Source organism: Thalassophryne amazonica, chromosome 3, assembly GCF_902500255.1.
Source record: "Thalassophryne amazonica chromosome 3, fThaAma1.1, whole genome shotgun sequence".
NCBI lineage: Eukaryota > Metazoa > Chordata > Actinopteri > Batrachoidiformes > Batrachoididae > Thalassophryne > Thalassophryne amazonica.
The window spans coordinates 36,607,945-36,635,550 of record NC_047105.1 but is presented as its reverse complement, the minus strand read 5'-3'; the positions used below and the strand labels follow the sequence as shown (position 1 = coordinate 36,635,550).

General features: G+C 40.4%; 1 protein-coding gene across 2 annotated transcripts in view; it reads left to right on the top strand.

Moving 5' to 3' along the window:
* LOC117506546 (glutaminase kidney isoform, mitochondrial-like) overlaps window positions 1-27,606 on the top strand; it is a 67,962-nt gene that overhangs the window by 19,841 nt on the left and 20,515 nt on the right. For both annotated transcript variants that reach the window (XM_034166053.1, XM_034166052.1), the window contains exons 7-13: window positions 12,065-12,123; window positions 17,701-17,733; window positions 17,823-17,881; window positions 17,984-18,050; window positions 18,865-18,915; window positions 19,324-19,500; window positions 21,632-21,763. In XM_034166053.1, coding sequence (XP_034021944.1) covers window positions 12,065-12,123; window positions 17,701-17,733; window positions 17,823-17,881; window positions 17,984-18,050; window positions 18,865-18,915; window positions 19,324-19,500; window positions 21,632-21,763 — 578 coding nt within the window. The remainder of the gene's footprint in view (window positions 1-12,064; window positions 12,124-17,700; window positions 17,734-17,822; window positions 17,882-17,983; window positions 18,051-18,864; window positions 18,916-19,323; window positions 19,501-21,631; window positions 21,764-27,606) is intronic.

Below are 27,606 nucleotides of genomic sequence, written 5' to 3'. Positions count from 1 at the left end.
ATGACTGCTGGGATAGGCTCATCAGCTATGGTGACATTTTGACCATGCCGCCCCTTTCTCTGTGTGATCCAGCTTGTGCAGTAGGTGCCTGAGTGTTGAAGACCCCAGTGGCTGGAGAAGGCCAAGGAGATGTCCACACGTCACCTGACTGTGGCAGATCGATGGTTACTTTAGAGATGTGGGGATGGTCCAGTTGTCTACCTGGTGTGGTTGCCATCCAGGACCCAAAGCGGTTGCATCGTGTCACATGCTGCTAGACTGGAGTTGACATGAGGGCAGGTGTGAGTGATTCTGCAGGTGATTTGAATTTTTTTAAGTTAATTTGTACATGCTCCTCAGTATGTTGAGAACATGATTCAGATACAGTACAGACACCTCATGAAATACTTTGAATCCTTCACATAACCACAGTAATCACAGTCATCTCTGATTATTTTTCGCTTTACAGATGTACACTAAGAGGGCCAAAGTTGTTGATACCTTCAATAAGAATCTTTAGTATTTGTTCTTATCTTACCTAATATTATTGTCTTGCACTGGACAAATGGTCCACCCACACGGGGGATATTAAAGTGCGTGTGAGTGTGGGTGTGTATGTGTGTGTACAGTGGGGCCAAAAAATATTTACAGTAGTGTTCAGAATAATAGTAGTGCTATGTGACTAAAAAGATTAATCCAGGTTTTGAGTATATTTCTTATTGTTACATGGGAAACAAGGTACCAGTAGATTCAGTAGATTCTCACAAATCCAACAAGACCAAGCATTCATGATATGCACACTCTTAAGGCTATGAAATTGGGCTATTAGTAAAAAAAGCAGAAAAGGGGGTGTTCACAATAATAGTAGCATCTGCTGTTGATGCTACAAACTCAAAACTATTATATTCAAACTGCTTTTTTAGCAATCCTGTGAATCACTAAACTAGTATTTAGTTGTATAACCACAGTTTTTCATGATTTCTTCACATCTGCGAGGCATTCATTTTGTTGGTTTGGAACCAAGATTTTGCTCGTTTACTAGTGTGCTTGGGGTCATTGTCTTGTTGAAACACCCATTTCAAGGGCATGTTCTCTTCAGCATAAGGCAACATGACCTCTTCAAGTATTTTGACATATCCAAACTGATCCATGATACCTGGTATGCGATTATATAGGCCCAACACCATAGTAGGAGAAACATGCCCATATTGTGATGCTTGCACGACCATGCTTCACTATCTTCACTGTGAACTGTGGCTTGAATTCAGAGTTTGGGGGTCGTCTCACAAACTGTCTGCGGCCCTTGGACCCAAAAAGAACAATTTTACTCTTATGAGTCCACAAAATATTCCTCCATTTCTCTTTAGGCCAGTTGATGTGCTCTTTGGCAAATTGTAACCTCTTCTGCACGTCTTTTATTTAACCGAGGGACTTTATTCTTGCAAATAAATTGGCTTCGCACAGGCATCTTCTAACTGTCACAGCACTTACAGGTAACTCCAGACTGTCTTCGATCATCCTGGAGCTGATCAATGGGTGAGCCTTTGCCATTCTGGTTTTTCTTCTATCCATTTTGATGGTTGTTTTCCATTTTCTTCCACGCGTCTCTGGTTTTTTTTGTCCATTTTAAAGCATTGGAGATCATTGTAGATGAACAGCCTATAATTTTTTGCACCTGCGTATAATTTTTCCCTCTCCAGTCAACTTTTTAATCAAACTACGCTGTTCTTCTGAACAATGTCTTGAATGTCCCATTTTCCTCAGGCTGTCAAAGAGAAAAGCATGTTCAACAGGTGCTGGCTTCATCCTTACATAGGGGACACCTGATTCACACCTGTTTGTTCCACATAATTGACGAACTCACTGACTGAATGCCACACTACTATTATTGTGAACACCCCCTTTTCTACTTTTTTTTTACTAATAGTCCAATTTCATAGCCTTAAGAGTGTGCATATCATGAATACTTGGCCTTGTTGGATTTGTGAGAATCTACTGAATCTACTGGTACCTTGTTTCCCTTTTAACAATAAGAAATATACTCAAAACCTGGATTAATCTTTTTAGTCACATAGCACTACTATTATTCTGAATATTACTGTAGTCATCCCCTGATTGTGCAAGTTCTCCTACTTAGAAAGATGAGAGAGGTCTGTAATTTTCATCATAGGTACACTTCAACTATGAGAGACAAAATGAGAAAAAAAAATCCAGGAAATCACATTTTAGGATTTTTAAATAATTTATTTGTAAATTATGGTGGAAAAAAAACAAAAGTTCAACTCAATACTCTGTAACATAATGTTTGTTGGCAGTGACAGAGGTCAAACGTTTCCTGTAAGACCAGACGCGCCCGGTGTGTCAATTCGCCAATTCGCATTGGTCGCGTGGCCAATTCGAATTGGCGAATTGGCGAGTTTCAGTCAGGTTTTAGAATTCATCATAGTACAGAAACAGCATTAGTGAAGGTTACAAATGATCTTCTTATGGCTTCGGACAGTGGACTTATCTCTGTGCTTGTTCTGTTGGACCTCAGTGCTGCTTTTGATACTGTTGACCATAAAATTTATTACAGAGATTAGAGCATGTCATAGGTATTAAAGGCACTGCGCTGCGGTGGTTTGAATCATATTTGTCTAATAGATTACAGTTTGTTCATGTAAATGGGGAATCTTCTTCACGGACTAAAGTTAATTATGGAGTTCCACAAGGTTCTGTGCTAGGACCAATTTTATTCACTTTATACATGCTTCCCTTAGGCAGTATTATTAGACGGTATTGCTTAAATTTTCATTGTTACGCAGATGATATCCAGCTTTATCTATCCATGAAGCCAGAGGATACACACCAATGAGCTAAACTGCAGGATTGTCTTACAGACATAAAGACATGGATGACCTCTAATTTCCTGCTTTTAAACTCAGATAAAACTGAAGTTATTGTACTTGGCCCCACAAATCTTAGAAGCATGGTGTCTAACCAGATCGTTACTCTGGATGGCATTTCCCTGATCTCTAGTAATACTGTGAGAAATCTTGGAGTCATTTTTGATCAGGATATGTCATTCAAAGCGCATATTAAACAAATATGTAGGACTGCCTTTTTGCATTTACGCAATATCTCTAAAATCAGAAAGGTCTTGTCTCAGAGTGATGCTGAAAAACTAATTCATGCATTTATTTCCTCTAGGCTGGACTATTGTAATTCATTATTATCAGGTTGTCCTAAAAGTTCCCTAAAAAGCCTTCAGTTGGTTCAGAATGCTGCAGCTAGAGTACTGACGGGGACTAGCAGGAGAGAGCATATCTCACCCGTGTTGGCCTCTCTTCATTGGCTTCCTGTTAATTCTAGAATAGAATTTAAAATTCTTCTTCTTACTTATAAGGTTTTGAATAATCAGGTCCCATCTTATCTTAGGGACCTCATAGTACCATATTACCCCATTAGAGCGCTTCGCTCTCAGACTGCGGGCTTACTTGTAGTTCCTAGGGTTTGTAAGAGTAGAATGGGAGGCAGAGCCTTCAGCTTTCAGGCTCCTCTCCTGTGGAACCAGCTCCCAATTCAGATCAGGGAGACAGATACCCTCTCTACTTTTAAGATTAGGCTTAAAACTTTCCTTTTCGCTAAGGCTTATAGTTAGGGCTGGATCGGGTGACCCTGGACCATCCCTTGGTTATGCTGCTTTAGACGTAGATTGTGGGGGGGTTCCCATGATGAACTGTTTCTTTCTCTTTTTGCTCCGTATGCATCACTCTGCATTTAATCATTAGTGATCGATCTCTGCCCCCCTTCACGGCATGTCTTTTTCCTGTTTTTTTCCCTCAGCCCCAACCAGTCTCAGCAGAAGACTGCCCCTCCCTGAGCCTGGTTCTGCTGGAGGTTTCTTCCTGTTAAAAGGGAGTTTTTCCTTCCCATTGTTGCCAAGTGCTTGCTCATAGGGGGTCGTTTTGACCGTTGGGGTTTTTTATAATTATTGTATGGCCTTGCCTTACAATATGGAGCGCCTTGGGGCAACTGTTTGTTGTGATTTGGCGCTATATAAGAAAAAAGTTGATTGATTGATTGATTGATGCGCCACCATCGCCCGGTGTGTCGCTCTGCTTTTCCTGCGAAAATTCGCCGCAGTGCGTCATCAAATAGGACGAGCTTCCATTCCGCTTGCCGGCTCCGGTTGTCAGTCAAGTTAACATGACGGACTTTGATCACATGGAGCGAGTTGTTGTGGAAAGCTGACAAACGTCATGAGACGTTCCCAATTCAGGGAGTATCATTATTTGCGTTCCTTCGCCTCTGCAGGACCCAGTTTGAGGACCTCCTGTCCCGTTCATGCACGCACATGTAAACAATTAAAAAAAAAAAAAACTCCACTGGTTGCTGTGGGGCTGCTCCTTGCTCTTCCCCAAAAAACTCTGTCATAATTGTGTTTAGGAACCAGTCACCATTTGCTTTATTATACATCTGTGTAGTCAATAAATAAAATAATCTTCACGGACGATTTGCTTGCGCGCGCACGTAAAAGAAAAAATAAAACTCAGCTCCCCATGCTGCGTGGCTGCTGCTCCCTCCAAAAACTCTGTCATAATTGTGTTTAGAAACCAGTCACCATTTGCTTTATTATACATCTGTGTAGTTAATAAATAAAATAATCTTCAGACGATTTGCTCGCACGCACTTAAAAAAAAACAAAAAATCCGCTCCCCCTGCTGCGGGGCTCCTGCTCGCTCCAAAAACTCTGTCATAATTGTGTTTAGAAACCAGTCACCATTTGCTTTATTATACATCTGTGTAGTTAATAAATAAAATAATCTTTGGACGATTCGCTCGCGCGCACGTAAAAAAAAAACTCCGCTGCTTGCTGTGGGGCTGCTCCTCACTTTTCACCAAAAAACTCATATAAATAAAATAATCTTCACAGACGATCGCTTGCGTGCGCACGTAAGTAGAAAAACAAACCTCCACTCCCACTGCTGCGGAGCTGCAGCTCGCTCTTCTCCCAAACTCTGTCATAATTGTGAACTAAAGGACAAAAGGGACATAAGTCCTGCTCACAGGCTGGCTACCAGAGACAGGACATGTTCACATCCATCTCAGTCAAACTCCAGACATCTCCATGTCACTACATATTCAGTCCCTGATTGGTCATCGCGGCACGACAAGACGAAAAAGTTCAGATTTTTCAACTTGGGGAGGAGGGCAACGCAACGTGATGTGACGCAATATCGTGCCACAAACACGCCAATTTCTCAGAATTGCTTCACTCGCATTGCTTCATTCGCGTCCATCGCTTCGCGCTGCGTGGCTTGGCGCCACAACGCGTCCTTCCATAGGGATTACATGGCAACCTGTTGCTGCTGTCGCTCGCGTCACGCCCGGTGTGAACGCAGCATTAGTCTTCACCAGGTTTGCACACACTGTAGCTGGTATTTTGGCCCATTCCTCAAGCAGATCTCCTGTAGAGCAGTGATGTTTTGGGGCTGTCGCTGGGCAACATGGACTTTGAACTCCCTCCACAAATTTTCTATGGGGTTGAGGTCTGGAGACTGGCTAGGCCACTCCAGGACCTTGAAATGCTTTTTACGGAGCCACTCCTTCGTTGCCCGAGTGGTGTGTTTGGGATCATTGTCATGCTGGAAGACCCAGCCATGTTGCATCTTCAGTGCTGTCACTGATGCAAGGAGGTTTTGGCTTAAAATCTCACAATACATGGCCACATTCATTCTTCCCTTAACACACATCAGTCGCCCTATCCCCTTTGCAGAAAAACAGCCCCAAAGCATGATGTTTCCACCCCATGCCTCACAGTAGATATGGTGTTCTTGGAATGCAACTCAGCATTCTTCTTCCGCCAAACACAACGAGTTGAGTTTTTACTAAAAAGTTCTATTTTTGGTTTCATCTGACCACATGATAGATATTCTCCCAGTCCTCTTTTGGATCATCCATATGCTCTCTGGCAAACTTCAGATGGGCCTGGACACGTACTGTCTTACGCAGGGGGACACACCTGGCACTGCAGGATTTGAATCCCTCTCTGCGTAGTGTGTAGCCTTTGTTACTTTCGTCCCAGCTCTCTGCAGGTCATTCTTCAGCTCCATCCGTGTAGTTCTGGGATATTTGTTCACCGTTCTCATGATCATTTTGACCCCACGGGATGACATCTTGCGTGGAGCCCCAGATCATGGGAGATTATCAGTGGTCTTGTATGGGTTCCATTTTTTCATACAATTAATCCCACAGTTGATTTATTCACACCAGCCTGCTTGACTATTGTAGATTCACTCTTCCCAGCCTGGTGCACATCTACAATTTTCTTCCTGGTGTCCTTTGACAGCTCTTTGGTCTTGGCCATTGTTGAGTTTGGAGTCTGACTGTTTGAGGCTGTGGACAGGTGTCTTTTATACAGATAACGAGTTCAAACAGGTGCCATTAATACAGGTAACAGGTGGAGGACAGAAGAGCTTCTTAAAGAAGAAGTTACAGGTCTGTGAGAGCTAGAAATCTTGCTTGTTTGTTGGTGACCAAATACTTATTTTCTACCATAATTTACAAATAAATTCTTTAAAAATCCTACAATGTGATTTCCTGGATTTTTTTTTCTCATTTTGTCTCTCATAGTTGAAGTGTACCTGTGATGAAAATTACAGACCTCTCATCTTTCTAAGTAGGAGAACTTGCACAATCACGGACTGACTAAATACTTTTTGGCCCCACTGTATCTGTCCAGTTGTCTAAAGCAAGATCTCAGAAAGCATTAATGGATTTCTTCCATATTTGGTTTGATGTCAGACACAGTCCCGAGCTGATATCTGTCAAATCACTATCTGGACAGATGACACTTTTGCAAGTTTTACAGACCCAAATAAATAAGCAAAAATTGGGTAGATTTTGCTTTTTTTAATTTGTTTTGTTTGTGCTTGTTTATCTGGTGTGACGTGTGCACTGATCGTTGTCTTTGATGTCTGTTAAGTGAATTTGCCACTGTGCTAGCTTATCACCATGCTTTACTTGAATGTCACACTGTAAATGTACACAGACACAGTGAATCAAAGTAATTTGCACATTTGTGTGTCCGTGGTTGTACGTCTGTGTCCATGCTGGTGTCCAGCACGATCATTTGGCAGATTGATGAAACTGCACCTGAAACATCCATTGTTAATACATCATTGATGCAGCATTATTTAACATAATGGCTCATTGCTCATGAGGATCTAGATTGACCCAAAATACATAAGTATACCAAACAGCAAATGTCAGCTGTCCCCAGTTTCTCCGTGATTGAAGTTACACACATGCACAGAGTACACAGAGGCTACTTGGCTTTGAATATATAGATGATTACCCCTGCTGGAATGTCGTGTGAGTCCAGAATTTAATTAGCAAAATCCACTGTTCTGCTTAATATCTCTTATTTCTCCAAAAATAGTATTCCTGTCCATCAGATCATCTCAAACAGGGAAGGTACCAGGTCCAGACAGATTCCCCATAGAGTTTTAAAAGGAATTCACCTTAAAACTTGTACCTATCCTCAAATCAGTTTTTGATTAATCTTTGGCCAATGGAAAATTGCTGCAAACTCTTACCCAAGCCACAATTTCAGTCTTATTAATAAAGATAAGGATCCTGTATAGTGTACCTCATACAGGCCAATACGTCTTCTGTGCTGTGGCTATAAAATTTTAACTAAAACTCTTGCACAACAATTAGGCCATATAATTCCCACCATTATTAAGGAGGATTAAACTGGCTTTATCCCTGGGTGGCAATCATTTTTTAATGTGATACTGTTTCATGTGTTCAATAGTATCACCTGAAGTTATCCTAAACCTTGATGCTGAAAAAGCATTCGATAGAATTGAATGGGCTTATCTCTTTGCAGCCTTAGAAAAATTCAGAATGGGGCCCACTTTCTGTAAATGGATCAAAGTATTATATTCAGCACCTATGGCTGCAGTCAGGACAAATGGTGTGATCTCTGAATATTTTTCGGTTTACAGATGTACAAGGCAGGGTTGTTGTTTGTCACCCTTTTTGTTTGATATTGCAATCGAACCACTGGGGATCGCTATTAGAACAGACAGCAGGATTAAGAGCAGAGGTGAGACAAAGTCACCATCAAGTCATTCTCAAGTCATCAACCTGCAAGTCCCAAGTCAAGTCTCAAGTCAGTTTGCAAACAATTGGTGCTGTAGCACATTGCCTCGAGTCGCCCTAATTAAATAAATACATTAATGCTGTCTCAACAAAAACCTGAGGTTTGGATCTGAGGACAGAGACTGTGTTTTCACTCCCAGTTGAGAAATTCCTGTGTCATCTGGAGATCTGTAGATAAGCTCTTGGAGACCCCCTTTTGGGCCTCAACACTGTGCTTTGCAGCAAAAACAGAACTGTAAATCAAAGTTCTTCAAAGGGAGCCATTGCCTTTTTATCAGTTTAATTTCAGTCACTATGAATTACATGACATTATAATGGCTTCACGTCAAAATCTGAACTTCCCCAGGCCAGAAGAGCCGATCTTTTATGGCCTGACGCCAAGGCCAGAACCTCTCAAGACTACAGGAAGATCCCTTCCACAATAAGACCTGGTCATAAAACTTTGGGCCCTGATAACCATCTATTACCTTTAGGTCTAAGTAAAAGAAAAGACCTTTGCTTAAAATAAAAAATTGCATCAGTATTCTTTTATTCACATATAAAAACTTCTAATGTTTTTAATCAAACAAAATGCTTTGCATATAATCATTCCATTTTATTGACATGTGTTCCTTGTAACTGCTGCGTGTTTAAGTGTGATCTTTCTGCATTATCAGTATGTAGATGTGAAGTATTCTGTTTACCCAAAGGATGTGTTTATGTGACTGTTAATAATGGGTATCCATTCGAGTGTCTTAGAAGAAATAGTATGCCAAAATAGTTAATGTGTTTAAATAATTGAATCATTTCTGTCTGCCTTTGAGCACATGAAGATTTCTGTGAGATTACACACCCTGAATGGGCGGAGTTTAGTCACGTCAGTCCCTTTAAAAAGTTAGAACAGAGTCTCTCTTGCTCTCTTCTCTCTTCAAACTCTTCAACTCTCTCGTCTCCCTCTCTTGGAGTGCTGCCTTCCCTCTTCTCTTCTCTTAAATGCTTAACTTTTATTTTTGGGTCAACAAGGCCCCATGCTAAGCTAACCTAAAGCTACCATGTGGCATTCATTCATTGCTTTATGAGAATTTGAACCTGACGCTTTAAGGTGCGTCAAGTCTTTTGAAGTTTTAAGAGAACTTCCGATCTGAACTTTTCAAAATAATAGCAAATTGACAGAAAAGCAACTTTCCTTTTTCTGTAATTTTCCAATGCTTTTAAAGTTTTACTTTTTCCTAAATTCACAAAGACTTTTAATCTGGCTCCAACAAACTTTTTAAAAGCTACTCAAAACCATTTTCAACAAATGCCTTCCACCTCTGGGGTCCAACGAGCTGACAACCTGACTGCAAGCAGCCATCCTGTCGGTAAAGCCAGCCGACACAAGCCTTTGGGATCACCCGGGGAGGCTACTTGGTTAACCCCTGACCCAAGTCAGCACGCTGCAGAGCCTACATCAACGACAGATGGATGGGTCATCCGAACTACCTCTTCAACGGATCAGCTAAGTGACCCAGTTAAAGGTTCCAGAAAAAGGGTTTTGTTGTCAATGGATACAAAGTGGCTTTTTCTTCTTTTTAAATGTATTCATATGTTTGTTTAATAATATTCTTAAAATGAATTGGCTTCAAATTTCATCACTAAATTCTAATCAGATTTATTTACTTAAAGTCTTTAAGATTTATTTCTCCTTCTCTCAAAGTCGCAAGAGTAATCAAAGTGTGCCTATAAATGAACTTATTTAATCACTGTCCACAAAAATGCCAGTAAACTGTTCATTTTTGTAAATAAATTGTAAATATTTCTGCTGTGGTTCATTGGGTGTTCAGAAGGAAACCTTTGGTCAGTTGTATTGTAGAATTCAGACTTTCAGACCAGAGACTGGTTAATTAAATTGAGACTGATTGATTAATTCAAGACTGATACATTAATGAATGTTTAAATTAAAGTACCTATGCTTTAAATAGGTGGTGCCCCGAGGATTAGATTTATTCTAATTAAATAATAATTATTAAACCCTAAAATTGTTAATTATTTTGGTGACCCATTAAATGAGGTCTAGGCCAATCTAATTCAATTTGGGAGTTTAACAAGACTTTCACTACATTAAATTGGTGCCTCGGTGTGAGGTGCCATTCATTCCAAACAATTAAATTAATTTCGTTACTTTATTTTGGTCCCCCGCGTGTGAGGCAGATTTGTAATTTCCCTACATTTTATTTTGGTGCATCCATGTGAAGGACCTGTAAATTCACTACATTTTATTCTGGTGCCCTGGTGTGAGGCATTAGCAAATTCAGTTCATTACAGTGGTCATTATGAAGAGTGGTCTTATTATTAAGAGTATTTCCAGGGCTGAAACAAACCATAACGTTTTGCTTTATGCTGATGATTTACTTCTGCTAATATCAGATCCAATTTGAGAGCATGCCCTACCTTTTCTGTTGTCTGTAAAAATTTAGTATATCAGGGTGTAAAGTTAATCTGTCAAAATTTTTGTTATTCCCATTGAATAATCTGGCAAAATAGATTATGTATGAAAATCTACCATTTAAAATTGAGAGCAACAAATTTACTTACCTGGGAATAGAAACAGCAGGTTCAGTTAAAGCCATTTTTCATCATAACTACAGGTTTATCTAGATTGTACTAAAATTGATCAGGACAGGTGGTCGAAACTCCCATCTTCACTGGCAGGATGGATAAAAGCAGTAAAGATGACTGTGATGCCCAAGTTTCTTTATGAATTTCAAATGATCCCCATTTTTTTTCCAAAATCTTATTTTGCTCAGCTGGAGCGCTCTATCGCATCATTCATCTGAAATAAAAAGCCTGCACGTATAAAGAAGGCAAGCATGGAGAGAGTTAAATCTAACGGTGGTTGGGGTTTACCTAATTTGTTATTCTACTACTGGGCAGCCAGTATTGTTAAATTGGCATATTGGATTAATATGTTTACAGAGGGTCAGGTTTGGGTTTGATATGGAACTGAGAGCTACACTTTCAGTCTCCCCGATTTCAATTCTAAGTGGAACCTTTACCACTAAATATTAAATCATCTGAGCTGAACTCAAATTTGGTGGTCCAAAATTCAATTAAGATCTGGGGACAGCTCAGAAAACATTTTAATTTGACAAGCAGAGGTGGCTTTTCTCCAATAACGTTTAATCAACTTTTTACACCATCTCAAATAGATCAGGCATTTGCAGTTTTGCACAGATGTGGTTTGGTCCACTTTCAAGATCTATTTACCGATGACGGCTTTGTATCATTTGAATCATTATGTGAGGATTATAATTTACCAAAATGTCATTTCAGATATCAACAAAGACATGTAAAGCCACTTGTACAATTTTTCTAAATCCATATTGCTGCTCACTAAGTTTATGATGTTTCACTATGAAATCATTCAACCTCCTTGCAAATACGTTTTCCTGAAGGTTAGAAAATCGGGGTAACAGTGAATTTGGCCTAGAGTTCGAAAAGACATGGTTATCACCAGATTTGAACAACGGTATCACTGTAGCTATTTTCATTTTTGAAGGAAATTTTCCAGTCATTAATGACAAATTACAAATATAGGTTAGAGGTTTAACAATACAATCTATGATATTTTTAATCAAAAACATATCTAAATTTAAACTATCAGTTTATTTTTTCCCCTTTTAATTCATGAACTACGTCAATTATTTGAGTTTCATCCGTTTCTTTAATAAACATTGACTCCAGAATTGTTTTGGTTGTTTTGCTGTTGTCCAAGGAACACATTTTTGGGGATACAGTTGAATTTGCTACATTTTTACCCACACTGACAAAGTAATTGTTGAAATGATTTAATATGGCTATATTAAAAAAAACAAACAATTATTTGTTTGCTTGTTTGATCAATTGATCTTTTTTAATTTATTTTTTATTGCAAAGTTGTTATTCACCAGTGAAGTGTTTGTGTGTTTTCTCTCAGATAAACCACACAATCCCATGGTGAATGCTGGAGCCATACTGATGAGCTCTTTTACCAAGGTAAGCAGATGTCCATTTTATTATAGCAAATAGTAAAAAAATTAAATAAAATAACAGCAATTAAAAAAGCCTGCTTCCACCAAAGTGACACACTGCTGAGTAACACAAAAGCAGCTGCTTGTATTGATTTTCTATAGTTGTGAAAGTTGTGTTGATCGCTGAAACTGAATAGGTATAAATTGTGTGATTATTTTAATACAGTAAGTTCATAATACCAGGAAGCATTGATTACAGTGTCCCAGATTAAGTTTTGGAGATGGGAGACTTTTATTGTCTTTACCCATTCTGTCTCACTCTCTCACTTCACTATAAATAACTTAATTTATGGTCACTAATAAAAGTTGTTGTGTTTATAATCTTAATTATTAGCACTTACTCAGGTGCTCTCTGGAGGGTAGCATTACTTTTCATGGATGCAGATTATCTAGATCATCTTGCTAAAGTTGGGCCCTTAATGTCATTATCCTCCCATTCTAATTTTCATACTATGGTATCATTGCACAATGTAGCTGTTCCTCATTCAGCAGCAGAAAAGATGTCACACCTCCAGTCAGACCTCCTGTAGAAGCTTTTCTTTTTTGATTTAGAAATGTATTTGTTTAGTTTAAATTTAAGCAGTAGCTGCATAACAATAGGGTAGTAGGTGTAACAGCAAGGTTAAATATAATATTCACCTGCAGGAATTCTGAAGACAGGGCGATGGTTGGTTGGTTGGTTGGTCGTTCAAACAAAATTATCCAAGCTGGTGGAATGTTGTCTCTTATATTTTGTAAGTTAACAAGAAATAAGCACTTTTAAATCTATAAACCCTGTTTTTATAACCAGATAAAACCTTTAAGGTGATATCAAGCTATCTTACAGAGATGTTAGCAAGCTAAGTAGCGATACAGGAACGTCACTGTGACACACATACTGAAACAAATCAATCGATCTTTAGTTATAAAGCAGTTGAGGATTCGCCCTATTGACGTTTCAAATCCCTGAAAACTTTGGAGAGGTCGCCGCTCTGCGAGATCTCAGTAACATTGAGAACTGCATTGAGACGCTCTGATCAGGCTGCACTTTAACCACTGCACACAGACAACACCATTAATATTGCAACATAAAACTATTTTTATATTGTGCTTAAAACTCTCATGAATATATTCTCTTGGTTTATAGACATTGTTATTGTGTTTATTTAATGTAGACATGCGAGAATCACAGGCTGTCTCTCCGTTATTTTCAATGGGAGCTGCTGTGAGCTACAATCGCTTCCTGATCATGTCGTTCTGGAGGAAAGTGAAGTTTGCTCTTTAACGTCTTGATTATTGTTCTTTACAACACTGTTTGTCCTCTTTGTTCGAGTCTAATATATATACGATATGTCTGAAATTCGGTTTACGTTTATTAAATACCACGCAGATTAAACGTAACAGACAACATCACTTTCACTGTATACCTTTTCCCAGTTTTGCTCCTGTAAATCCTTCTTTAGTGTGTTCATGTTTTCCTAATAGTAATAATAAACATACACTCAACAAAAATATAAACGCAACACTTTTGGTTTTGCTCCCATTTTGTATGAGATGAACTCAAAGATCTAAAACTTTTTCCACATACACAGTATCACCATTTCCCTCAAATATTGTTCACAAACCAGTCTAAATCTGTGATAGTGAGCACTTCTCCTTTGCTGAGATAATCCATCCCACCTCACAGGTGTGCCATATCAAGATGCTGATTAGACACCATGATTAGTGCACAGGTGTGCCTTAGACTGTCCACAGTAAAAGGCCACTCAGAAAGGTGCAGTTTTGTTTTACTGGGGGGGATACCAGTCAGTATCTGGTGTGACCACCATTTGCCTCATGCAGTGCAACACATCTCCTTCGCATAGAGTTGATCAGGTTGTCAATTGTGGCCTGTGGAATGTTGGTCCACTTCTCTTCAATGGCTGTGCGAAGTTGTTGGATATTGGCAGGAACTGGTACACGCTGTCGTATACGCCGGTCCAGAGCATCCCAAACATGCTCAATGGGTGACATGTCCAGTGAGTATGCCGGCCATGCAAGAACTGGGACATTTTCAGCTTCCAAGAATTGTGTACAGATCCTTGCAACATGGGGCCGTGCATTATCCTGCTGCAACATGAGGTGATGTTCTTGGATGTATGGCACAACAATGGGCCTCAGGATCTTGTCACGGTATCTCTGTGCATTCAAAATACCATCAATAAAATGCACCTGTGTTTTTCATCCATAACAGACGCCTGCTCATACCATAACCCCACCGCCACCATGGGCCACTCGATCCACAACATTGACATCAGAAAACCGCTCACCCACACGACGCCACACACGCTGTCTGCCATCTGCCCTGGACAGTGTGAACCGGGATTCATCCGTGAAGAGAACACCTCTCCAACGTGCCAAACACCAGCGAATGTGAGCATTTGCCCACTCAAGTCGGTTACGACGACGAACTGGAGTCAGGTCGAGACCCCGATGAGGACGATGAGCATGCAGATGAGCTTCCCTGAGACGGTTTCTGGCAGTTTGTGCAGAAATTCTTTGGTTATGCAAACCGATTGTTTCAGCAGCTGTCCGAATGGCTGGTCTCAGACAATCTTGGAGGTGAACATGCTGGATGTGGAGGTCCTGGGCTGGTGTGGTTACACATGGTCTGCGGTTGTGAGGCTGGTTGGATGTACTGCCAAATTCTCTGAAACGCCTTTGGAGATGGCTTATGGTAGAGAAATGAACATTCAATACACGAGCAACAGCTCTGGTTGACATTCCTGCTGTCAGCATGCCAATTGCACTCTCCCTCAAATCTTGCGACATCTGTGGCATTGTGCTGTGTGATAAAACTGCACCTTTCAGAGTGGCCTTTTATTGTGGGCAGTCTAAGGCACACCTGTGCACTAATCATGGTGTCTAATCAGCATCTTGATATGGCACACCTGTGAGGTGGGATGGATTATCTCAGCAAAGGAGAAGTGCTCACTGTCACAGATTTAGACTGGTTTGTGAACAATATTTGAGGGAAATGGTGATATTGTGTATGTGGAAAAAGTTTTAGATCTTTGAGTTCATCTCATACAAAATGGGAGCAAAACCAAAAGTGTTGCGTTTATATTTTTGTTGAGTGTAATTGTTTTAGCAAGTTTACAGGGTATCATGCATGCAGTCTCTTATTAACGTAACGAAAAGCATAAAAAATACATTTTTGTAGTATAATATTAATTTACAACTGTCATTGTGTTGATTCTGTATATGTTGTTGACTGCAGCGACTCTCTGGCACGCAAGGGATTATGGGATACGTCAATAGGGCGAATTGAGAAAAAAAATCTAATAGTGACTGTTTTCTTCGACTTTTATAATCTATCATTAAACATTACTCATGATAACACCCCAGGAACTCCATCAAGCGACAAACTCCAATTGCTTGTTGCCTTCATTTGTAGTTAATCTGACCATAAGGTGAATGGATGCCATTTGTTTGATGACTGATAGTGAATGTGGTTTATATGTGCTTGTGTAGTGTAAGTGATAATAAAGATAATAGTATGATTTTATTCCGGGCCGTGTTGTTTATTATGTGTCCTCCATCTGTTGTTAGCAGCTCTCCATTTCATTATCAGCCCAAGACTTTCTAGGTCATAGCCTCCTCCAAAATCATGTTATTATATAATTTCAAATTGGCAAATGTTTTATAAAGCTGTGTTAGTGAGCTATGAATATAACTGTTGTTGAAATCTTTTGACTTTTAATCAATTACATGACATCTGGTTTTTCTTACAGATTTAAATCGGGAAATCCAGGTTAGATAGAATTATCTTATTTCACAGTTAACTTCTCATCCTGCTTCATGAAATCCTATCTGACCTCTGTTCTTTCATATGATCCCTTCTTATGTTTTGCCATCTTTAATGTTTTAGTGTCTGAGTAAAAGATGAAGTTTCATTGTACTGAGGTCCATTCGTGGGCACAGTTCAGCTAATTGGCTAACAGCTAATTAGTGAACCTAACCTTTTTTTGTTGAAATGTCTGTGTGTGGACATGTTTCTCACATATCTCTCTGACTTTGTCATATCAACCTCAGCTTTCAGATATGCTTTCAGCTTTCACAATGATGTGCATCCTCTATTATGAAAATTTTTGGGTTTGGAATTTTCAAACCTTTATTTTGAAACCTTTATTTTAATTAACATTGGAAAATGTGTACTTCCAAGATGGCGTGGCTCGCTGATGTTACTGGTAGAAAAGTTAAACATCATGTTGTTTAAATGTTTAATGCCAGCATCCCAGCAAACACTTTTACTGTGAAAGGCATGCTGTCAGTATTCCTTACGACTGAGTTTAACTTGACGACACTGAGGAGACGTTAGCTAAAATCCATTTTTTGTTAATGCCAACAAATTTCCCACTATTTGTACAACGCTTTAGTAAGTACTTAAGCTTAATAAAATATTATATTTGCTGTGAGTTCAAGTTTAAATAAACTGTGTTCAGGAGGTGGGATACTGATTTGCTGTTTCAAATATTCTAAATTTTCTGTTAAATTTTTTCTGAGTCTCTTCCAATAACCTGCTTAATAGGAGTCCTTTTATTTTCATATCATTGATAATAAAACTGATTTTTAAAACAATATGAAATACTATATTCAAATAATAATATTGTATAACACAAGTACACCTCTTTGTATATCCCACCTTCAAACAGCCTCATACAACCATCCATGAGAAATCTACTTAAACTCCTAATTTTCTATATACAAACTTCCTACGGCCACTGCACCAGTTGAATTAAATTACACCAACTGTAATTCAGCTAACATTTAAAAAAACTAAAGTTTGATAGCCAGAAACATTTGTAAACTGTAAGATCATGCACGTTTGTTCCTGTTGTAGTTCATACACTTGTCCAATAATTGAAAATGACACATGGCGCGAAGGCAGCAAGCATCACCTCGAGGAGATGGAGGAGCAAGTGGCCAAACCAGAATAATGCATTAATTATATTATTAAAAATATTTTTCATGTGTATTTTTATTTAATACAGTACTTGTTTTTTTCACTTACTGTACTATGGTTTAATTTAATTTGTTCATTTAATTATTTATCAACATATTAAAATTTCAGCTTGTTAGGTCTGTTTTTTTTTGGGGGGGGGGGGGTTGAGTTTTGGAGCCAAAGAAACCAAACCAAAGCTAAATTTGTATAATAAAAGTTAGTGGTTAGCAGTTGTTGGTAGCTCAATGTTTTTTGGTTTCGCAATTTCTTGGTTTAGCATTTATCAGTTAACTTTTCAGTCAGCTGATCAGCAGTTATCAAAGCTAACTTTTAGGTCAGCTGTGGCCACCACTGCTTAGGTGTAAAGACAAAGAGTTCATTCATTCATTGTTTTTGTTCCAGTTGATATTTGGGTACTGTGATCAGACAAGCAAAAATATACAATTACATATTTTAGGGCAAAAATCCTAATAATTGTTCATGTGTATGCAAGTGTGTTCATGTGTGAAGATTATGTGAATGTCATATTTATAATGTCAGTGTTTTTTGTCATAAGAGAACGTCTCATTTTGTTTCCAGCCTCATTCAAATAAAGCAGAGAAGTTCGACTACGTAAGTAAATACACCAATCAGATGAAGTCTGTCTGTACTAGGTGAAAGGAAGTCACAGAGCTCATCTTTCCTTTATTTTGTTTCCATAGGTTATGGATTTTGTGAAAAAGATGGCAGGCCACGAGTACGTTGGTTTCAGCAACGCCACGTGAGTGTAGTTTAAGGTGCAGGCTGCAAGAAAACAGTTTGCCCACTGCATTATTGCATTATTAATGTTTTCATATTGACCTTTTTTGTCTTTCTGTCTCAGGTTCCAGTCCGAAAAAGAAACTGGAGACAGAAATTTTGCTATTGGATACTACATGAAAGAGAAGAAGGTCAGTTGCAGGGGATTGTAAATTTGTGTCCTATTTTTTTCATTCTTTTGTATGTCCAAACCAGTCCAATACAGTATTTAAACAGTTGGTTTACCACCAATTTTATTCACTAAGTTGCAGTGCCAGTGAAAAAATTTGGTATCTTTTCCAGCCATGTTTTATAAGTTATTTAATTCCAGTTTAACTTCCGTTTTGTTGTACATCTTGTGCCATATTTGGCCACCTAATGGCCTTCATCTGTCGCCATACTATTGCTGGTTTAAAGGGAAATTCTGAAATTTTACAGCCTGGGCTATAATTTTACATATTTTTGTGGGCTATGTTTTCACTCTGGGGCAAATGAGAAATTAATCCACGCAGTATCGATTTATAATGCAAACCCTTTCATTGGCTAATGTGCAAGTAATGTTACTGGATGGGGCAACCTGAAAATGTTTCCTGTCTTAAATCTGGTAACCACTGAACAGGCAAAAATGTCATTATCACTGTCTATTAGTGTGGAGAGAGTCCCTGCAGAGGTAAACAGGTGCTTATTCACCTCATTAAATATAAAGAAACTGTTTTTAAACTTACCATTGAGACAGTGAGCTGCTAACCTTAGCCTAGCCATCCCTCTCCAGTGCTGCTCTCCGCGAGGCATTACAAGTCAACTGCCGATAAGGGGCTCGTACAGTAAGATACATCCTCTCATCTGCAGTCGATTTGTAACCTCATATAGTATGTGAAGGCAAAGCTTCTACTTGGGAAATTATCATGTCTTGGTTGTATCATGCTAAGCTAACTATTGTCCTGGTGATCACATTTACTCCACCAGTGTTTTCCTGAGGGAGCAGACATGATTGACGCCATTGACTTCTACTTTCAGGTAAACTGCTCTGCCTTGAACCAAGCTTTTAATGAAGAGTAGTTTAAAAATTCTTAGACCAGTACTCCAAGGCCTCGTTCTCACTTTAATGGATATGTATCAAGGTCATGGTTACTCACATATGTGATCAAGTGCATGGTTTGATGACGTAACGCATCTGAATTGTACCATGTGAGTTGTGCAAAAATCCACCTGTTGTATAACTGTAGCACAGCATTGTGGCTTTTGGAAAGCCTCTTAGTGATGTGGCGTTCTCTGTGGAAATACAAGTGATTACCAAAGTATCTCACATTGACATTATCACAGACACCCACCCAGACCTTCGAAAGATTCAAACCATGACGTTGCAGCATGCATACCTGTCAGTGTTCTTTATTCTGGCAATGAGTGACTTTTGTTTGCTTTAAGCTTTGCTCCATCGAGATCACCTGTGAATCTGGAAGTATTATGGCTGCCACTCTCGCCAATGGAGGGATCTGTCCAATTACAGGCGAGCAAGTGCTGAATGCTGAGGCGGTGCGAGACACTTTGAGCCTCATGCACTCATGTGGCATGTCCGACTTCTCTGGCCAGATGGCTTTTAATGTAAGTAAGATGAGGAGGTAGTTTTATCATCAATCAATAAGTATTTTTCAGAATTGATTTTAAACAATCCTGGCAAGCCTCGTATTCTTTTAAAAACAATTGATTCTTTTTTTAATCTCAGTCCATCCACTTTACTGGAAATCACAAGTGAAACGTGTGAAAAATTTCTCCACTTTTTTTATTGATAAGGTTGATGCCATTAGGGCCAATATATCACCATCCCCGGTGTGTCATTGTGTAACAAATCAGTGCTCGTGTGTTTTTAGAAACTTTCAGCCTGTGTCAATGACTGTGCTGACAGGAATAGTTAGGAATCTAAAACCCTCTTCCTGTCCCACTGACCCGGTCCCCCCTCGCTTTTTTAAGGAGGTTTGGGACACCATTGGCTCTTTTGTCAGAGAAATTATTAATAGTAGTCTATCTTCTGGAATTGTGCCTTCTTTTTGTAAAAAAAAGCCTATGTGGAGCTACTGATCAAAAAACCGGGTTTGGATCCCACGGCTTTTTCAAATTATCGACCTATCTCTAAGTTACCACTTGTGTCTCAAATTTTAGAGAAATGCGTCTTTGCACAGTTGCAGCCTTTTTTAGATACAAACGGCACATTGGATCCATTTCAGTCAGGATACAAAGCATTTCACAGCACAGAGTCCGCACTTTTAAAGGTTTTTAATGATCTCCTTTTAACAACTGATTCTGGCAATTCAGCCATTTTAGTGCTTTTAGACCTCACTGCAGCTTTTGACACAGTTGACCACGCAATTCTTTTAGACCGCCTGAGAGACTGTGTGGGTGTCAGGGGTACTATTCTGGAGTGGTTTAGGTCGTACCTGTCGGAGAGGTCTTTCTCCGTCAGGCTGGGGAACTCCACCTCGTCATCAGCCCCTCTTCATTGTGGAGTCCCCCAGGGTTCTATCCTGGGACCCATCCTCTTTGCACTTTATCTCCTCCCACTCAGAGAGATTTTTTAAAAACATGATGTGGCCTACCATTTTTATGCTGATGATTGTCAAATCTACATGCCTATCGCTAAAAACAGCCTTTGCCCCCTGACACCCCTACTCGACTGTCTGTGTGACGTCAGAGCTTGGTTGTCACAGACTTTTTTGAAACTTAATGAGGGCAAGACAGAGGTTATGTTGTTTGGAAGTGTCCTCGTTGACTTGGGACCTCTTAAGGATTTTGTATGTCGCAAGGTCACCAGCCTTGGCGTCACGATAGACAGCGATTTCAAATTTAATAAACAAATCAATGGTGCTTTGAAATCGTGCTTTTATCATCTTCGTCTTTTATTAAAGGTAAAACTGTTTTTATCTTTCAACCTTTTTGAACAACTTGTCCACTCTTTATTTCAAGTCATCTGGACTACTGTAACGCACTTTATTTCGGCATTAGCCAACGGGCTCTTTTCCGTTTGCAGTTAGTCCAGAACGATGCAGCGTGACTTTTAACAGGAGCCTGGAAGCGTGAGCACATAACCCAGATTCTTGCATCTTTGCACTGGCTTCCTATTAATTTTAGAATTGATTTTAAGATTTTAATGTTTGTCTTTAAAGCTTTGAATGGAATGGCCCCTCAATATATCACTGACCTCCTACAAATTTACTCTCCGGCGCGTGCTCTGAGGTCTGAGGGCCATTTCCAGCTCGTGGTACCCAAGACGAGACTTAAAACCGGGGGGACCGGGCTTTTTCTGTGGCAGGACCCAGACTTTGGAACGCTCTGCCCCTCCATGTCCGAACAGCCCCCACAGTGGAGTGTTTTAAGTCTCATCTGAAGACCCACTTTTATTCTCTGGTTTTTAACACTGCATGAATTGTGTGGTCCTCTGTTTTATTGGTTTTGTTTTATTTTGGTAGATTTTATTGGTTTTATCTTTTGTAAGCTGTATGTATTTATTTATTTATCTTGCACATTTTAGTTATTGGTATTGTTAATTTTCTTATTTTTAATTTATTTCTTGACTATTGGGGTTTTATCTATCGTGATTCTACTGTATGTGCAGCACTTTGGAACGTTTTTGTTGTTAAATGTGCTATATAAATAAAGTGGATTGGATTGGATCAACCCTCTGACACAAAACAAGTAGATACATTTTTGTTAACTTTGATTGTCTGTCCTTTTTGCTCAGGTTGGTTTGCCTGCTAAATCAGGTGTATCAGGTGCAATACTGCTGGTGGTCCCCAATGTGATGGGAGTGATGTGTTGGTCTCCTCCACTGGACAAGGTTGGAAACAGTGTTCGAGGAATACACTTTTGTCAGGTCAGAACGAGACCTGCACACTGATCATCGCTTTTATTAAAAAAAAAGTCCATGTTGAGTTGATGGCACAGGAAATGCATTTGATCTTTAATCTTCACTGTCTTCTTCTTCTTTGTCTTTCGGCTGTTCCCGTTAGGGGTCGCCACAGCAGATCAGTCGTTTCCATCTCACCCTGTCTCTTCCTCTGTCATACGAACCACCTGCATGTCCTCTCTCAGCACATCCATAAACCTCCTCTTTGGCCTCCCTCTTCTCCTCCTGCCTGGTGGCTCCATCCTCAGCATCCTTCTTCCTATATACCCTGGGTCCCTCCTCTGCACATGTCCAAACCATCTCAATCTCACCTCTCTGACTTTGTCTCCAAACCGTCCCACCTGAGCTGTCCCTCTGATATGTTCATTCCTAATCTTGTCCATTCTTGTCACTCCCAAAGAGAATCTCAACATCTTCAGCTCTGCCACCTCCAGCTCTGCCTCCTGTCTTTTTGTTATTGCCACCGTCTCTAAACCGTACAACATAGCTGGTCTCACTACTGTCTTGTAAACTTTCCCCCTCACTCTTGCTGATATTCTTCGGTCACAAATCACGCCTGCCACCTTTCTCCACCCACTCCACCCTGCCTGCACTCTCTTCTTCACCTCTCTACCACACTCTCCATTACTTTGAACAGTTGACCCCAAATATTTAAACTCATCTACTTTCACCACTTCTACTCCTTGTAACTTGCACTGTTCCACTGGGCTCCCTCCCATTCACACACATGTACTCAGTCTTGCTTCTACTGACTTTCATTCCCCTTCTCTCCAAAACATATCTCCACCTTTCCAGACTAGACTCAACTTGCTCTCTACTCTCACTACAGATCACAATGTCATCTGCAAACATCATAGTCCATGGGAACACCTGTCTAATCTCATCCGTCTACCTGTCCATCACCACTGCAAACAAGAAAGGACTCAGAGCTGATCCTTGGTGTAATCCCACCTCCACCTTGAATGAGTCTGTCATTCCAACTGCGCATCTCACCACTGTCACACTATTCTTGTACATGTCCTGCACTACCCTAACATACTTCTCTGCCACTCCAGACTTCCTCATACAATACCACAGGTCTTCTCTTGGCACCCTATCATAAGCTTTTTCAAATTCCACAAACACAATGTAACTCTTTCTGGCCTTCTCTGTACTTCTCCAACAGTATTCGCAGAGCAAACATTGCATCTGTAGTGCTCTTTCTCGGCATGAAACCATATTGCTGCTCACAGATCTTCACCTGTTTTCTAAGCCTAGCTTCTACTACTCTTTCCCATAACTTCATGCTGTGGCTGATCAGCTTTATGCGTCTGTAGTTACTGCAGCTCTGCACATCACCTTCTTGAAAATAGGAACCAGCACACTTCGTCTCCACTCCTCAGGCATCCTCTCACTTTCCAAGATTTTATTAATCTGGTTAGAAACTCTACTGCCATCTCTCCTAGACATTTCCATGCCTCCACTGGAATGTCATCTGGACCAACTGCCTTTCCACTCTTCATCCTCTTCATAGCAGCCCTCACTTCTTCCTTACTAATCTCTTGTACTTCCTGATTTACTCTCACCACATCATCCAGCCTTTTCTCTTGCTCATTTTCTTTATTCATCAGCTCTTCAAAATACTCCTTCCACCTTCTCAGCACACACTCCTCACTTGTCAGCACATTACCATGTGCATCTTTTACCACCCTAACCTACTGCAAATCCTTTCCAGCTCTGTCCCTTTGTCTGGCCAATCGGTACAAGTCCTTTTCTCCTTCCTTACTATTCAGCTTCTTGTACAGCTCGCAATATGCCTTTTCCTTCGCTTTTGCAACTTCTCTTTTCGCCTTACACTGCATCTCCTTGTACTCCTGTCTACTTTCTACATCTCTCTGACTATCCCAAAACTTTTTCGCCAACCTCTTTCTCCTTATGCTTTCCTGGACCTCTTCATTCCACTACCACGTCTTCTTTTCTTGTCCACTGTCCAGATGTCATACCCAGTACTGTCCTAGCTGTCTCCCTCAAATTTAGATGTTTTCCCAAAAGTTGGGCTGTAATTACAGTGGTTGAAAAAGTACTCAGATCTTTTACTTAGATTCAGATTTAGAGTACTTTATTTGTCCCAAAAGGGCAGTTAATTCCTGCAGTCAACCCATTCATAATAAACAGGATAAAAAAGAACTGGAGCGCAAACCTCCACCAACACTAGTTTCCAATTCCACACAATTTTACCTTGGAAAAAATTTTCAAGGTCAAAGTCCTGTTAGAAGTGGCTTTTCATAAGATAGATGAGATGTGATCAAATTTCAGGAGTATGTATTTAGTTAATGCACTTGAATCACTGTTTTTTGTGGTGTTGTCAAGTTTTTTTTTTCTTCAACTTTTTTGTTTTCTGAATTCCTTTTCAGATAATTTTCACAGAATATTGGTTATCTCTGCTATGTACAATTTGTCATTGCTTATTGCCACTTGGTTTCTGACTGATAACTGGAAGAAAAACAAACAGGCATAAAATTGGAACCTCCATACAGTTTTAGTGGTGTAGGTAAATCCTTAATAGAAAAATGAGAGTGACTGAGGCACTTTTGATTGAGATATAATACAAAATGTACACCAAATAGGCTTTTCAGTGTTAAATTCAAATGTCCACAAAATCTACAGTCCGGATCAGATCCGGATCAAACTTTGTCAGGTGATAGTGAGTGCCAGTCTGCACCTCACTTTCAAATATGAGTGTGATTGGGGCACATTTGATTAAGATATAATGTAAAAAATACATTAAATGGGGTTTTCAATGTTAAATTTAAATAGCCTTAAAATCTGTAATCTGATTCATATCCGGTGTCGCAGACCAAACGGTCCGCTCCTAAAAATTGGCACGCCCTGCTTCCACTGCGCATGCGTCATTTCGGAGCTCAGCAGCTCGTCTGAGACAGAGTCCCCTCCACCCTTAAATCATTCTAAAGGTAGTTTTAAGCAGAAATGACCGACGCGTAGTGAACGCATTAGCTAGCAGCTCGTGTAGCCGCGGCGCTCTGGTTGCATCCTCTGTCTTCCCCCTAAAAATTGGTCCGCGATTTTTAGGGGGACCGTTCGGTCTCCGACACTGGATCAAACTTTGTCAGTCGATAAAGTATACCATCCTACACAATGCTCTCAAATATAAAAGAAATTTGATCTTTTTTGAAAGAGTTATGAATTTCTGAAAATTTGTCCAATGTTAAAGATAACGAGTTTTCCTGATTTTGACCTTTGACCTATGACCTTGAAAATTGAATCCGTTCTGTTTGTTTATGAAGGCATGAATCTTCAGTTAAAAGTTCATGAAGATATATGAAAAATTATGACACTGTTCACAAACAGACTAAGTTGGGCGAAAACAACCTCCGCCCAACTTTGTTGACAGAGATAAAGCACATGGTCAGGTTTACTTTCATTTCGTTTGCTTTCTGGACCGCTCGCTTCTTCCAAAGGGAGTAGAGGTCATTAAGATTTGGTGCCAGTGATCCTGGAATGTCATTCAGATACTTTTTATCTTTCACAGATAACCCATAGAACCACAATATAAAAGAAAATGTTAAAAGACTCTCACTCAAAAGGTACATACAATCTCTTTACAGACAGTAAAACAGATGAGTTTCATCAGCAGGTGAGATCTTTGGTTTAACTGGCTTGATAATGCTGTCTGTGTTCTCACTAAATTTCAGTTGCGAGTCAAACACTGTGCCTAAATATGTGTACGTTTGCACAATTTATACCTCCTCACTGGCTTTTGATTCAGTACTACACTTCCTAAAATCTATAATTAATTCAATTGTTTCACATTTAAATTGAGCAAGCTGTCATCACACCATCTGACAAATTTGAGGAGAGCACAATCTTAGTCAGATCGGTGGCCCTGAAGGAGAGATAGCAGGACTGTGTCATCTGAGAATTTGACAAGGTAGCTGCTTTTCCTGAGAGGACCTGTGTATAAAATAAGGAGCAGAGGGGAAAGGACACAGGCCTGGTAGTGCAACGGATAATAGAATATCTAGAGAGGAATCCTTCCAATGATGATGCAAGCACCAAATGTTGCACAAATACTCCTTAGACAATGGACTGACCACTTGAATTTTCAATAGGCAGCCAGGTAGGGGTCAGTTGAAGAATTACACATGGGTCCAGATTTAAAAATGCTCCAACCATATTGAAAACTACGAGGTCTGTTAGAAAACTATCCGACCTTTTTATTTTTTCAAAAACCATATGGATTTGAATCACGTGTGATTGCATCAGCCAAGCTTGAACCTTTGTGCGCATGCGTGAGTTTTTTCACGCCTGTCGGTTGCGTCATTCGCCTGTGAGCAGGCTTTGTGTGAGCAGTGGTCCACCCCTCTCGTTGGATTTTTATTGCGAATAAAATGTCTGAACGATTTGGAGCTTTGCTGCATCAAATTTTTCCAGAAACTGTGAGAGACCTCCAGGTGGACACCATTCAGAAAATTCAGATGGCTTTCAGGGATGATTTTATGGGGGATTACACAGATTAAGGAGTGCTCCAGCCGGTTTAAAGACCGCCCACAGCGGCTGAGAGCGCGGCGCACTCCGAGCGCCGATCGACAGGCTGAAACCCCACTGAAACAACCAAATCATTTCCAAAGTGAAGGCTTTGTTGATCCGGGACGTCGTCTGACTTCCACAGAAATGGCAGAAGACGTGGACATCAGCACTTTTTCGGCACATTCCACTGTTACAGGAGTTTTTGTCATGGAAAGAGAAGCGGAGGGATGCGCCACGGAGCCGCTCATGGCGCGGGACAGAAGCACCTCCGTGTTGGTCTCACAGGACGGCTTCCAGACGGCTTTCGGTGGCTTTTCAGTCATGTGACTATCCGAGAAATTGTGGATGAGCTGGACATGCCAGAACATGTCCTGTGAGGCTTCATCACGGCGTTGCTTTGCGCCATGCGGCTCCGTCCCGACGCGCGAATTTCTCCGCACGTCTGTCTCAATGTGCCGAAAAAGTGCTTATTTCCACGTCTTCTGCAATTTCTGTGGTAGTCAGACGATGTCCCGGATCAACACAGCGTTCAGTTTGGAAATGAACGGCACATTCCACTGTTACAGCAGTTTTTGTCATGGAAAGAGGAGCGGAGAAATTTGCGCATTGGGACGGGGCCGCATGGCGCAAAGCAACGCCGTGATGAAGCCTCACAGGACATGTTCTGGCATGTCCAGCTCATCCACAATTTCTGGGATAGTCACACGACTGAAAAGCCACCAAAAGCCGTCTGAAAGCCATCTGAAAGCCGTCCTGTGAGACCAACACGGAGGTGCTTTTGTCCCGCGCCATGAGCGGCTCCGTGGCGCATCCCTCCGCTTCTCTTTCCATGACAAAAACTCCTGTAACAGTGGAATGTGCCAAAAAAGTGCTGATGTCCACGTCTTCTGCCATTTCTGTGGAAGTCAGATGACGTCCCGGATCAACAAAGCCTTCACTTTGGAAATGATCTGGTTGTTTCAGCCTGTCGATCGGCGCTCGGAGTGCGCCGCGCTCTCAGCCGCTGTGGGCGGTCTTTGAACCGGCTGGAGCACTCCTTAATCTGTGTAATCCCCATAAAATCATCCCTGAAAGCCATCTGAATTTTCTGAATGGTGTCCACCTGGAGGTCTCTCACAGCTTCTGGAAAAATTTGATGCAGCAAAGCTCCAAATCGTTCAGATATTTTATTTGCAATAAAAATCTGCTCACAGGCGAATGACGCAACCGACAGGTGTTTGGTTTTGCTCCCATTTTGTATGAGATGAACTCAAAGATCTAAAACTTTTCCACATACACAATAT